The 14,775-nt window shown below is 40.3% G+C and overlaps 1 protein-coding gene across 3 annotated transcripts in view; it reads left to right on the top strand.

Annotated features, from left to right (window-relative positions):
- ACSL3 (acyl-CoA synthetase long chain family member 3) overlaps nucleotides 1-8,922 on the top strand; it is a 48,753-nt gene extending 39,831 nt beyond the window's left edge. For all 3 annotated transcript variants that reach the window (XM_084780449.1, XM_084780450.1, XM_084780451.1), the window contains exons 11-15: nucleotides 485-559; nucleotides 2,416-2,607; nucleotides 4,736-4,850; nucleotides 6,712-6,869; nucleotides 8,212-8,922. In XM_084780449.1, coding sequence (XP_084636575.1) covers nucleotides 485-559; nucleotides 2,416-2,607; nucleotides 4,736-4,850; nucleotides 6,712-6,869; nucleotides 8,212-8,369 — 698 coding nt within the window. In that variant the 3' untranslated portion in view covers nucleotides 8,370-8,922. The remainder of the gene's footprint in view (nucleotides 1-484; nucleotides 560-2,415; nucleotides 2,608-4,735; nucleotides 4,851-6,711; nucleotides 6,870-8,211) is intronic.
- Nucleotides 8,923-14,775: the final 5,853 nt, after the last annotated feature.

Genomic DNA, 14,775 nt, shown 5'->3' with positions numbered 1-14,775 from the left:
CAGAGATTCTGGGGGGTTGGACTAGGTGTGCCTGATTTCACAGGACTCTCAGTTGCTAATGTGGACTCTAAACTACTTGAAACTTTTCCCCCAATGGCTAGAAAAGATTCTGTCTACGAGAAGGCCATCCCTGTGTACCTGGGTGCGTCTGTCTTCTTCCTGAGAGCCTTTCTCTTAACCATTTTGCTTAAATCTGTTTAAGAATATCTCAAATAAAACCCAAACTACACTTTGTAAACATAGTAGGTACTACTTGTACAGTGAATTTCAGTAATAATTTAGGTTCTTAGTTAAGTTCTCTGACTAAGCAGTGTATTGTGCCAAGCAGAGCATGCAATCTAGCTCACTTTTGTTTCTAAAGGTTCTCTTGGGGATGGGGCGGCTAAATAAGATTTAGGATAAGTCATCATCTTACATCAGTTAGGAAAAGGATGCAATTGACTAACTACAATTTTCAAATACTTTTTCTTCCTTTGCCTCTTAGTGTGGGACTACAATACCGGCAGAGTGGGAGCACCATTAGTTTGCTGTGAAATCAAACTGAAGAACTGGGAGGAAGGTAACAACCTATTTTATAGTCACAACATTAATTTTTATAACATTGAAATTAGAAATGTACTCTGTTTCCTTTGCTTGCATATTTTAGAACTATTTTATTTATATTTTTAGTAAAATATAAATAATATAAATATAAAATAAACTAATTTATAAAATATAAATAAATATGAATAATATGAGCCATGCTCGGTTCATATTTCCTGTGTTTGATCTAGAGCTGAACAGATTACTTAGTTTGTATGCTTCACATATGATTCCAAAGAATAGACTTATTTATATTTTGTTTACTATTGTGTGTTTGGGGTTTTGGTGTGCTTCTGTATGTGGAGGCCAGATACAGATAATCAGTCATTTCTTAGGAGCTTTGTCTGTCTTGTTTTCTGAGACTGAGGCTTGTGGGTTAAACTGGGGTGACTGGCTAGTGAACCCCAGGACTCTGTCTCTATGTGATGACAGGCTTATGCACCAGGCATGGCTGTTTTATATGGTTTTTGTCAATTTAACTTATGTCTCCTCCTTGCACAGCAAGTGCTTTACTGAGTGAGCATGTGAAATGTGTTAAGTGAATAGTTTTATAAAAGTTAGGAGGACAGTAAGACCATTCCTAAAGGCACTTGTCTCTGATCCTCAAGACCTGAGTTCAATTCTTAGTACCCACATGGTTATAAAGTGGAATTGACTCAAAGTTGTTCCTTGACCTTTACACATATGCTGTAGTTTATGTGTGTATGCATTCTCTTCTCTTCTCTTCTCTTCTTCTCTTCTCTCTCTCTCTCTCTCTCTCTCTCTCTCTGTGTTTCTCTCTCTTCTCTCTCTCTCCCTCTCTCTCTCTCTCTCTCTCTCTCTTCTCTCTCTCTCTCTCTCTCTCTCTCTCACACACACACACACACACACACACACACACACACACACACACACACACACGGGGGAAAGAGATGGGAGGGGTGATAAATGTGATAAAAAAAGTGGTCGTACTTTATTTTTTAGAAGAAAACACATTTATTTCATGTGTATTTTTATATTTTTCCTTTTCTCTGAGGACTTCAAACAAAGTTTGTAGAAGGAAAATTTTCATAATATTTCCTTTAAAAAATGTATTGTTGGGCTGGAGAGATGGCCTAGGGTTAAGAGCACTGACTGCTCTTCTAGAAGACCCACATGACAGCTCCCAACTGTCTCTAACTCTAGTTTCAGGGAATCTGACACCCTCATACCGACATGCATGCAGCAAAATACCAATGAACGTTAAATAAAAATAATTTTTAAAAAAGCTTGTTTATTCTATTTTGAAATAAAAATCACTGTGAAATGTTTGTCATATTAAAACACATAGATTGTAATTTATTGGGACATACTTTTCTTTCTAAAGATTCAAAGGCTCTGATAAAATTTCTCAACCATTTTTAGCAGAAATTAGAAATGTGTTCAATAAATTTAAGTCCAGAGTTAATCTGAAATTATCTGACAGAACAAACCTCTTAAGTATATACTAGTATGAAAGGGTTTGTTCTATTATCTAATATGTGGCAGTGCATTTGTCACTGATAAGCATGATATGTGGACTGAGTAGAAACTTGGTAATTATTTTATATAATAGCTGGAGGATGCTGGGTTTTAGAATGTACTTTTTCTTGGACTAGTAGCTTACAAGCATGGATGGTCATTTTTGGTGTTTTTTGGATGGTCATTTTTGAACAATTGAACTTTTGTCTCTAGCTTATTGCTAATGTTGTTTATCCATGTGTCTACTTTGCGTCCCTTGAAGACCAACTGGTTAATATAAGATTGTCTATACTTCGAAACTAATAGTTTTCAATTTTTATATTATACCCATCTGGCTTGTTTTGTGTTTATTAGGGGGCTATTTCAATACTGATAAACCACATCCCAGAGGTGAAATTCTTATTGGTGGTCAAAATGTGACAATGGGGTACTACAAAAATGAAGCAAAAACGACGACTGATTTCTTTGAAGATGAGAATGGACAGCGGTGGCTCTGCACGGGAGACATTGGAGAGTTTGACCCTGACGGTTGTCTGAAGATCATTGGTGAGTCAGTCTTTTTTTTTTAAGATTATCTTATTTTCTGTGTATGACTTTTAAGCTTGTGTATGACATATGTTTGTGCAGTACATGTGTGCATAATGTCCATGGAGGTTAGAAGATGGTATCAAATCCTCTGGAACCGAGGTTACAAATTTTGTGAGCTACCGTGTGGGTGCTGGGAGCTGAACCCAGGTCCTCTGCCAGAGCAGGGCATGATCTTAAAAGCTGAGCCATCTCTTCAGCCCCAGAATCTGTTTTGGAAAGTGAATATTTCCCAAATGACTTTGCAAAGAGGAGTCTGTGTTTGGAGAGACTGTTTAACAGCGAAAGAGCTCACCTCTGTAGTGTTAAGGCTTTTCTATCCCTGAAATACATTCTGAAGAAGGAGCAGGGTGCTCCTAAGCTCGGTGTGTGTGGGCTGGGGTTGCAGGAGCTGTTCGGCCACATTGTAATCATTCCTGTTCAACCTTAGCCGTCCTCTGCTGTCTGCATAGGGAGTGCTTGTTAGTCCCTGACATCTATAGGTCATTGTGCAGTGCTTTCAAGGCTGAGCCTAGTCCTGGCTTTGCCCAAGAAAACCAAGGAAAGCCTGACAGCTGAAGTACTGTGACCTCTACAAGGTACAACACCCTTTGTGGCTTCTCCTGAGGTTTCCTGACCCCATTAGTGCCATATCTATCCAGGAGTTATGTGAGAGTCCCCAAGGCGACAGGAACAAACATCTACTTACCTCAGATAGGGGATGGATGACAGACTAAAGTGCTGGTGTCACTGAAGTCCAACTTAGTGCACTAATGAGTTTCATTGGCGTTCCTTGTGGAGTGTGGGTGAGAGATTACTTATCGAAGCAGGAATGACTAAAGACAGATACATCAGCAAATGTCCACCCCAGCAGGAGTGAGAGCTCACAAAGGCTGGAATTCTGCAGCTTCCTGTATGACCTTGCTGGCTGCTTGACAAGTTGCAGAGGTCTCTTTTTACAGCTGAGTTGGTCTGAGCCTTAGTAGCCTGGCTTATCTGACAGTGTCTCCTAGTAGCCTTTAGTACCTATGCAAGTTTGAGGAGGGAGGAGTCTAATGTGTCCTGTGAGTTTCCCTGACTTCCTAATGCTGTGATCCTATAATGCAGTTCCTCATGTGGTGACCTCCAACTGTAGAATTATTTTCATTGCTACTTCATAATTGTAATTTTGCTACTGTTATGAATCATAATATAAATATATGTGCTTTCTCATGGTCTTAGGTGACCCCTGTCTAAGGATCATTTGACCCCCAAAGGGATCTTGACTCATAGGTTGAGAACTGCTGTCCTAGAGCTTTTTGAGTTGTTTCCTCAGTGAGCCTACCTTTATACCATCTGAGCCTCGAGGAGCTTCTCTGTGGGATGGAAAGTTTCCCTGAGAGTTTTATGTTGTAGGAAACTGCTGCGCAACACCTGCCCGTGATAACCTGAAGGCCAGCAGGACATGAGAGGCTCCCTGTTTCACGTGCCACTAATAGAGATGTGCCTCAAAACCTTTTTCTGTCCACATGTGAATGTCAGGCCTCTGCCTTCTGCCACTCTATCGTCAGGATTTCCTTTCTGCTGCTACATACCGCTCTAAAGCTTTTCACTTCCATGTGTGATGAGGAAAACCTTTAACTGTAGCTAGAATTTCAAAGTGCCTCTGTTGCACAACCATCACTCACTTCTCTGTCTCTTTGGATTGTTTCCTTCCTCTTTTATGCTTCAGTGGTTGGTGGTGACATGGCCCTTGCCAGTGGTGTGCCACCTGGATACTTCTTAATCTTGTCCATAAGGCTCATCTCAGCTCCCACTTGCAGGCATCCCTTCCCAGTCACAGGTTGGCTGTGTTTGCCACCTCTTGTTTCTGGGTAATGTGAGTTTTTCCATCGCAGAGCTGCTCTGCCTGCTGTGTGCCAGTGAGTGCCAGCAGCATATCACTATATAACAAACAAACAGACAAATAGAGATAAAGGCTTTATCTAGTTGTAAATTAGGACCTGATCTTATTTTTTAATCTCAACTTTCAGGCCACCATCAACACTTGCTTTAAATAGCTTGGTGACAGTATTTCTGTGTGCTTAAGGTGTTAACTACTGTCCTCAATGTTTGTTTTTGTGCTGTGCAGATCGTAAAAAGGACCTTGTAAAACTACAGGCAGGAGAGTATGTGTCTCTTGGGAAAGTAGAGGCAGCTTTGAAGAACCTCCCACTGATAGATAACATTTGTGCATATGCAAACAGGTAAGCACATGGAATCTGTGCTGAGTGGTCACAAGTTGGTGGGTGTTGCAACCATGAGCAGCTGCAGCCCGTATGGGCCACCATGAAGTCATTAAGAATTCTTTCCTGATTTATGGGAATGGTACCTCCTCTTTATGACTGCTTTACATCTCTCTGTAAGTGTCCTGAGTGACAGAGTTGAGGAAGATAAGTCCTTTTCCCGCTGTCTCAGCACTCGTAGCCACCTGTGGGTCTGCAGGGGGACAAGTAGTGTCTTCTACAGTTCCCTCTTCCAGTCCTTCTGACCTGCAGCTTGAGCATGCATACTGCTGATCCTGGCTTACCGCAGCCTCACAGCCCACAATAACATAGAAATGGAATTGTACATTTAGAAGCCTAGAGCTGTTCTGGGAACTGTGATGGAATCTGAGATTAGACCTGGCTGCGTTTTCTGTAACAGTAAGTGAAGTGACGATTCTTCTCCAGGGATCATGGTCACATGTCTGTGTGTAAGCTTAGGAACCTGTGGTCTGTAGCAGCTGACATAGTTGTGGGAGTCATAGGAAAATCAGCTTAGAAATAAGACTTTGGGGTGCACTCCAGGTGGTAGATGAGCTTCTGGTGGAATAGCTGTCTTCTGAAATATTTGGGACCAGAGATGTTTCGGATTTTAGGGATTGTGGATTGTGTTGTTTTGATACAGGGTCTCCCTACATAGCCCCGGTTGTCCTGGAACTCACCCTTGTAACTGGGCTGCCCTTTGACTACCTGCTTCTGCTGCTGGAATTAAAGGCATGTCCCACCACACCCTTCCAACATGGTGGACTTGGCCAGTTAGCACCACTGCAGAGCTGGGTGACTTACTTAAGAGGAACTCCAAGTTCTCCTTTCTTGTTTGCGATGCTGTCATTTCCTCAGGTTAGCTGGCCTTGAGTCATGGCAGTTTTCTGCCTGAGCTCTCAGTGTGGGCCCACAGACTCTGCCCAGTAAGCATGCTATATTGTACTTTTCAAAACAACACCTGTCTTTGTGCACCACCCCACCACCAAGTTTTTTTCATGATACCAATTCTCCTGGTAATTGAAAACTATTAGTTTCGAAGTATAGACAATCTTATATTAACCAGTTGGTCTTCAAGGGAAGCAAAGTAGACACATGGATAAACAACATTAGCAATAAGCTAGAGACAAAAGTTCAATTGTTCAAAAATGACCATCCAATAAACACCAAAAATGACCATCCATGCTTGTAAGCTACTAGTCCAAGAAAAAGTACATTCTAAAACCCAGCATCCTCCAGCTATTATATAAAATAATTACCAAGTTTCTACTCAGTCCACATATCATGCTTATCAGTGACAAATGCACTGCCACATATTAGATAATAGAACAAACCCTTTCATACTAGTATATACTTAAGAGGTTTGTTCTGTCAGATAATTTCAGATTAACTCTGGACTTAAATTTATTGAACACATTTCTAATTTCTGCTAAAAATGGTTGAGAAATTTTATCAGAGCCTTTGAATCTTTAGAAAGAAAAGTATGTCCCAATAAATTACAATCTATGTGTTTTAATATGACAAACATTTCACAGTGATTTTTATTTCAAAATAGAATAAACAAACTGAATGCATTCGCATTACTACTTACACTAGTTAGACAGACTTAGAATTTATCTGGCTGAGGTCTGCTTGTAGTGAGCTCTGCCAGAGCTCTCATATACTATGAACTAAGTGGAAAGAGGCATTGCATGAAATAAGTATGACAGTGTGGTTCTTACATACGTTTGTGGCTATAGAGTGCTGAAGGTGGTCAGCTACATCAGTAAGCACAGTACACGTTACCTTGGTCCTTGGCTAAGTTATCCTTTATGTGTTTCAGTTACCATTCTTACGTAATTGGATTTGTTGTGCCAAATCAAAAGGAGCTTACGGAGCTAGCTAGAACAAAAGGATTTCAAGGGTCTTGGGAGGAGCTGTGTAACAGCAGTGAAATGGAAAACGAGGTCCTTAAAGTGCTTTCTGAAGCTGCTATTTCAGGTGAGTGTTCTGGTAAACTGATTCTTAGAACTGAGATGGGAAAAATAGGCACCTATATAACCTGTTAGTGTTGTAAGGGCTAGAATGCATTCTTTCCTGCCTGGAAACCATTCCCACCATTCAAGCCCTTCTGCAGGACATGTAATATCTAATATCTATTTCTACTAAACTGATTTTTAAAAATAAAAAATAAATCATTTATTTGAAATATTTATTTAAAAATAAAATAACCTATTAACATGTGTACGCGGCACTATAGTTGTGTAGTATGGAATTTATTAGTGTCTTAGCTGCTTTTCCTGTTGCTGTAATAAAATACCCTGCTAAAAGCAACTTAAGGGAGAGGGTTTATTTTGGCTCACAGTTCAGGCTGCAGTTCTGGTGTAGCCAGGTGCGGAGGTTGTGGCAGAAAGCAGAGAGATGAGTGGTGATCTAAAATTTTTCGATGGCTTTCATCCTTTTTATGCTGCCTAGGGAGTGGTACCACTCACAGTGTGCAGATCTTCCCACTGCAGTTAACCTAACCTCCCATGGGCATTCTCAGAGGCCTATTTTCTGGGGATTCTAGGTCTTAGTAAATTGACAGTATTAAGCACCGCAGGCAGGAAATGCCAGGTTGTGATTTACAGTCTCTTGACTGTTCTCAGACGTTCAGCCTCCGTATTCTGCCTTTGCCTTTTCTTTGCTGGCCTCTGCTCTTCCTTCCAAATAATTCCCTTTCTGCTTAATGCTATACATATTCTGTCCCTTTTTTTCCCTGCAACTTAAGTCTTCCCTCCCCCGACCAGTTCTCTTTTTTACTTGCATGCCTTAAACACACATAGAAGTTTAAATTAGTTACATATGTGAAGAAAACATGTAGTGCTTGCCTTTCTGCATCTAGCATATTTTGTTTGACATAACAGTCTGTAGTTCTATCCATTTTCCTGTAAATGTCCTAATTTCATTCTCCTTGAAGTAAGATGGTGGGGTACAGTGGGTGCCCCTGTCTGTGCGCGCTCTGTCTACCAGTGCGGCATGCTGCCCTTTCCGGCATGATAATGGGCTGGACACCCACATACATGTAGTTGTTTTAATGACATATATTTTATACCTATGTCATTTAACTTATTCTCCTATGAATAAATAGTTTGTTATATGGTTTTTGCTAGTAGAGTTTTCATATTCAAAACCTTTTATTTTTGAATCTCAGAAATGAGGCTGACAGTGATGGATTGCTTGTTCTGTTGGGGATTTGGTGGGTGTGCCTCCAAGAACTCTACTGTTTGCTGAGAACCTTGATTACATTTCTAATGAGTGTGGGTTTTTATTGTTATGTTTTCTTTTGTTTTCATTATTTTAGCAAGTCTGGAAAAGTTTGAAATTCCAGTGAAAATTCGTTTGAGCCCTGATCCATGGACTCCTGAAACTGGTCTGGTGACGGATGCCTTTAAGTTGAAACGCAAAGAGCTTAAAACACATTACCAGGCAGACATCGAGCGGATGTATGGAAGAAAATAATTAGTTTTGGCATCAGTGTGCTACAGTGAGCTCAGATCAAATAGGAAAATACTTGAAATGTATGTCTCAGGCTGAGGCAAACTCCATTCCTCATGTTAAACCCCAGCTGTTACTTCCCACCACATCACCATTTTTAACTGACAGGATTAGTAAAATATTAAGACAGCAAACTTGTGTCTGTCTCTCTTTCTTCCCCATCTTCCAGTTTGCTTTGGCATCCATGACTGATTGTCAGTAGGAGAATTTTTCTGAATCATATTGGGGAAGCAGTGATTTTAAAACCTCAAGTTTTTAAACATGATTTATATGTTCTGTACAATTGTTCAGTTTGTAACTTTTTAAAGTTTGGATGTATAGAAGGGTAAATAGGAAATATAAAAATTGGTTATTTGGGGGGCTTTTTTACTTATTGTATTTAAAAATAAAAGGGTATCAATGTGAAATTATGTAAATTTTAAATGCTTATGAATCAAGTCATTGTTGAACAAAAGATTTGTTGCTGTGTAATTATTGTCTTGTATGCATTTGAGAGAAATAAATATACTCAGACTTATGTTTTAAGAAATTGAGACCTTGCTTGACATTGTTGGTTTTGTGTACTTATATTTTCTGCTGGGAAAACAGTTTGCTTGGTACTGCATGAAATGAAATTGCAAGAGAGGGATGTAGTTGAGTGACAGAGCTAACACAGCCAGTGTGCTAGACCAGCTGATGGTACGTGAGTTTGCCATCAGCATGTTCAGTGTTTACTGTGTAGCTTCTCAGACTCAGCAGCACAAGTAAATGGCATATGTTCCTGTATATTGTGTTTTGGATAGTTTTTTCTTTGTTGAAATTTAACTCTTGTGTTTGGGAAAACTTTCCAAAGAAGAAAAGTAAAATTTGGTTCATCACCCACAGGCAGCTCACCATAGCCAGCCTCAGAGGATCAGACGCCCCCTGCTGGCCTCTCTAGTCACTGCACTCATGCACATAAACACACATCTAAATCTTTTTTTGTTTGTTTAAAGATAAGCCTTACAACGCAATCTTGAGCAGTTTAAGGCTATTCTTAGCCTTCTATGTTATTTTGTCTCACTCCCAGCATGCACCTCAGTGATACTTTCACTTTGGACCGGTTTTCAGCTCCAGCTCCCTCTCCCTGCTCTTTCTTGGACCCCTCCCATGGCTGAGTACCCTACTTCCTCCCTAAATCTTTTTTTCAAAATTATTTTAACATAATTATTCTGAAACCAAGACATCAGGCACCAGTGTTCTCCACCCACCATGGGGTTTTTCAGCTCGCAGCATTCTGATATAGAAAAACCCCATTTCCTTTCTTTCCACACCAACAGGGTTTGCTGAAGCTACAACAAAACCGAAAATGGCACCTGTCTTCTAAAACTAAGTTTGTGAGCTTTCATTGATGCCTACAGTGTTCTGGAAAGTTTCTAATTTTTTAGCATTGCTAAAAAATAGATGAATCCGGAGTAACAGGTGCTGATAAAATACCCAGTGTTTTGTAATAAAAAAAAAAAAAGTTCATGCCATACATCTTAAAAAGACATTAAAAAGAAATATGATGTGTGAGCTCCTACTCTAGGATTGTGTTCATCTTCGGTGCCCTAAAGAGGAGCCACTGTTAAGTACTGCATGCTGGATCACACTAAGGCGGTGATGTTCCCTGCCCTGCACCCTCCATGTCTCCTGGGAGCTGCTTTCCAGTGTGTTCTCGGTTATTGCTGTTTTCTGCTCAAGAACATGCATATCCTAAGCAAGTTCTTCGTAATGACATGAAGTTTGAAGAATAAAGATATGTAAGAGTTTCTGGTAAACCATAATGTTTTGCCTACAGAAGAAAAAGTTTGTAAAAGTCAAACTGACATTCTTGAAGTATTGGTTGAAAAAGGAATTTAAGGAATTTTTCTTTATGGCCTAGCAAAATTGTGTTCTTAATTATTTTCTAGCTCTAATTTCTCCCTAGTCCGCCTTCTAATTCCTCTTTCACTCCTTTTGGTTTTGACTGCACAGAGCTATGTTACAGTACTGATTAACATAAAAATTGTAAGTTTACAAGCCAAATGTCTCAGAAGCTAACTCTACCTTGTCAGTGTATATTTCTAGTAATACTGAGTGTATGTAACTTACACTTTTAAGGTTTTTTTTTTTAATTTTTCTATGTATAGGTAGGTTCTTTTCCTGCATGTATTTATGTGTGCCATACAATGAGTACAGTGCTCACAGAGGCCAGAAGATGATGTTGGATGCTTGGAACTGGAGTTGATAGACAGTTGTGAGCCACCATAAAGGTGTTGAGAATTGAACCAACTTCTCTAGAAGAGTCTTAATAGTGAAATCATCTCTCCAGCCCCAACTATTTTTTTTTAAAAATGTTATCCTGTAATAACCCAGATAAAGTATCTGGGCTTCAGACTCCTTGTTATTTGTACCAACAAAACACTGATGTCTCATTTCTCAATAACTTTGCTCAGGATATTTTAAAACATGATTGCTACCACATCAAGTTCATACATGATTTTTGCATAAGGCAGTACTGTCATGCAATGATTCTATGCTGACTTTCCATTGCTCTGACAACATACTTGTGAAAGTTGAGGGAACATTTGATTTGGCTTATGGTTTTAGACATTTCAGTTCATGATCACTTGGCCTTGTTGTGCCTAGTCCTGTGATGAGTTAACATGAAATTACCCTGTGGTGGTCAGGAAGGAAAACATGGAAAGGTAAATGCCCCCAGCAGCTAACTATCCTCCCGTAAAGCCTGAGCTCCTTACAGTTATACCACCTCCCTGTAGTACCATCAATTGGGAGTCTAACCCTGCAACACGTATGAGGGACGCCTACAATCCAAACCGTGATAGATGAAGACATACTATATTAAAACATACATATGTGTGTGTTTGTGTATATACACACACAAAACAGTTGGAAGAAATAATACAGTTATAGGAAGAAACAAGGCACCTTCAAAGGGTAATAGGCCAGGTCATCTAAGCTGATGTAGTTTTGCTTTAACGCATTGGCATCCACATTGATTCTAGGGCCCTTTGTAGGATGAGGTGTGTCTTGGCAGTAATCCCCTCTTGCTTTGCTCATCTCGTCTTGAGGATCCTAGATCAAACCATGCTAGGTGTGTGTGTTGTAGAATCTGGCTCAAAGGTCTTACCTCTATTTCTTAACCTCATTCTTCACCCCCATGACAGTGTGGGTCCTGGCCCCATCATTCTAAGGAGGTGGCTCTTAGGTGAAGTCCCAGGGAACTGTCAATGGATCAAATGTTTGAGATTGGCCTCTGTCTCCTTTGAGTTGACTGTTGAGGCATGGCATTTCTATGGGTGGCCTCCCTTGCTTTCTCCTGTCCAGTCTTGACTTTTCTCCAGCATTTCCCATGGTGCTTGTCTTCCTTTGGCCCTCCATCAAAACGGGGAACCTGAATCTCAGCCCTAAGCTGTTCTTTCATGGATCAAGCTTGGTCTCCTTGCTTTCTGCTTCAGTATAAGAAATGAAGCCTCATATCCACCCTGTGACTACCTAGGAGCTTTGCTGGCTTCATGTCGCACCCATGCCCAGGAGCCAACCAGGCACCAAGAACTGGGTACGACACCTTGGTCTTCCTCAAATAGTTCCCTCCTTCCACATCTCTGTGGTCCAGTCTGCCGTCAGATACCCTGACCTTCAGAGCAGCCTCCTCACTGGGCCTTCTGTGTTCATTTTTCTTTTAACACTGCTCAAACTTTTTCCCACACCACCACCAGAGTGACCTTTTCAAAACATAAATTCAATTATGTCTTATAAAAAACAATTTCATTGAGATATAACTCACCCACTTAAAACTTAAAGTTCATGCCTGACTAACAGATTTGTGCAAACAGTACGACAGCTAATTTTAACATTTTCCCATATTCATTAGCACTGATTTCCTGTTCTCTTTCCTCATTCTTTCCAAACTGATGGGCTTTCTGTATCTATGGATTTAACTATTCTGGACATCTTATATAATGTGTGGTCATTTATCATTGGCTTCTTTTTTAAAAAAGATTTTTTCAAGTATTTTGTGTTTGTGCATGTGTACATGTATTCACATCATGGCAATGTATGGAAGCTATAAGACAACTCCTGGGAGGAGGTTCTTTCTTTATACCATGTGGGGATTGATTCACTGTCTTTACTCATTTAGCAATCTTGTCTGCCCAGCAAATATTCTTTAAAATCTTTTTTTCTGTTTAGAAAATATGACTATTTTCAAACTTTATTTTTAGTGGGAAATTTTATTTTTTACTCTTTGGTTATCATACAAAGGAATAGGCTTCATCTTCATATTTTAATATTATTATATGTTTAAAATATTTTGTTAGCCTATATCAATTACTCATAATAATGGGTTTCATTCTACCACCATCCCTGTCTTCTTCTCTAGTTAGTTCTTTCCAAATAATGCCCCTCATATCTATATCTATAATCTATATCTATATCTCTATATCTCTATCTATCCCATTACTTCAGGCCTCTTTCTACCCATCATTGTTCCTTTCCTTTTTTCATCTTCCTCTCCCCTTTCCCTCCCTCCCTCTCTCCCTCTCCCTCCCCCTCCTCTCTCTCTCACATACACACACACACTCTCATCTGTAGGAGAAAATGCAGGTATGACCTGGCAGCAAGCATGACCTAGTGCACTGCATTTCTAAGGTAACATGGCCCACCATGCTCCAAAATATTCGCAGAAGTCAGAGCACTGACTTCTGAAAGCAGTGTGAGTAGCCAGCGGTCACTGAGCTGCTGATGAGTGCACTGTCCACGCCTCCTGAGATCCTGGTGGTGTGAACACTCTCTGTCCAGTCTGAGGTAATGTGCTAACCAATCATAGTCAATGGGCTTCCACTATGTTTTCATTCACTAAAGCAGACATCTGAAACCATCTCCAGAGTGGTTCATCTCTGCACCCTTTACAGAGAGGGACAGCCCGGTATTGTTGGCAGCTGTCTAGGATGATTCCATATGTGGCAGTTGTTGCTTATCTTGGCTGCAGTGAACATGGGCACCTCTGAAAGCTGACCTAGAATCCTTCAGGTATATACCAAGAATGGTATAGCTGGAACATATGGCATTTCTATTTTCAGTTTTTGAGAAATACATGCTTATGTCCATAGTGGATGATCCAGTTTATACACTTGCCAACTGTGCACAAGAGTCCCTCTTTCCCCCACATCATCGCCAGCATATTTTCCTATTGGAATTCTTAATGATAGCCATTCTGACTGCTATGTAATATTACTTAATGGGTTTTAAACATTCATCAGTGCTGTGGTATTGGTATGTGTATCTCATTTGCTTATTGGCTAACTGTATGGATAATACTGTATTTTGCTTACCTGTCAATTAATTGTTAGGCATTTGAGCTGTTTCCCTTCTGGGCCTATTTTGAGTAATACTTTCACAAACATTAATGTTCATATTTTTATGTGGGACACGCTTTTATCTCTCTACAAGAATGGCCTTATCACTCCTACCCTCACCCCAAAGATCCATATGCCAAAGGCTTGGTCCCTAGTGCAATGTTCAGAGGTTGTCTTTTCAAGAAGTGATTGGATCATGAAGGTGCTGACCCAATCAATAGATTAATTGATTTTAGAATTGACTACTGGTTATGGTGGAAAGTTTGGAAGGTAGATCCTGAATGGAGGAAGTGAATCACTGGGGTGTACTTCTTGAGAGGGTTTTCACTGTGTAGCTTTGACTGACTTATCGTTTGCTATGTAGACTAGACTGGCATTGAACTCACAGAGATCCACCTGCCTTTGCCTCCAGAGTGCTGGAATCAAAGGTGTGCACTACCATGTCCAGCCTATTTTACTTTATTTTTTTGGGCACAAACAGTCTTTATGGGGATAACATGGCATCAAATGGCTTTGATGACTGTAGTGGATGTAATCATGTTTTGTTTTGATCCCAAGTGTGGAATGTGAAACAGACTTGTGTCAGGGCATGTGATGTTCGTCTGCTAGAAACAGATTTGTGAGTGGGCAAGTGATGTCTATCCACTAGAAGAGGAACTGCCTCATGCGGGGGCGCGGTCTTTGCCAGTTGGTAAACATCCTGGTATGAACTCTGAGCAGAGATAAATATGAGCCCCCAAACAGAGGCTTGGCTTTTGGCTTTTGCATTGCTTCATATCACTTGTCTGTTTATTGCTTCAGTTCCAGAAGCTTCTAGAGAGAAACGCTCCGAAGAACACTTTGAGGTTGCTTTTGCTGAATTTCTGGTTTGCTGTTTAACAGGTCTTCTGGAATCCTGATGAAGAAGAGTGGGATCTCCCCAAGGAACTAAGTCTCAGAAAGGTGTACTTCTCCTGTCCCTATTAACCTTCGTTCTCTCTTCTCTAGTGTAGGTGGGTTGGAAGGGAAGTAGA

Source organism: Acomys minous, assembly GCF_964271855.1.
Source record: "Acomys minous genome assembly, chromosome: 4".
In the NCBI taxonomy this organism is placed as follows: Eukaryota; Metazoa; Chordata; class Mammalia; order Rodentia; family Muridae; genus Acomys; species Acomys minous.
This window is presented reverse-complemented; position numbering and strand designations above follow the sequence as displayed.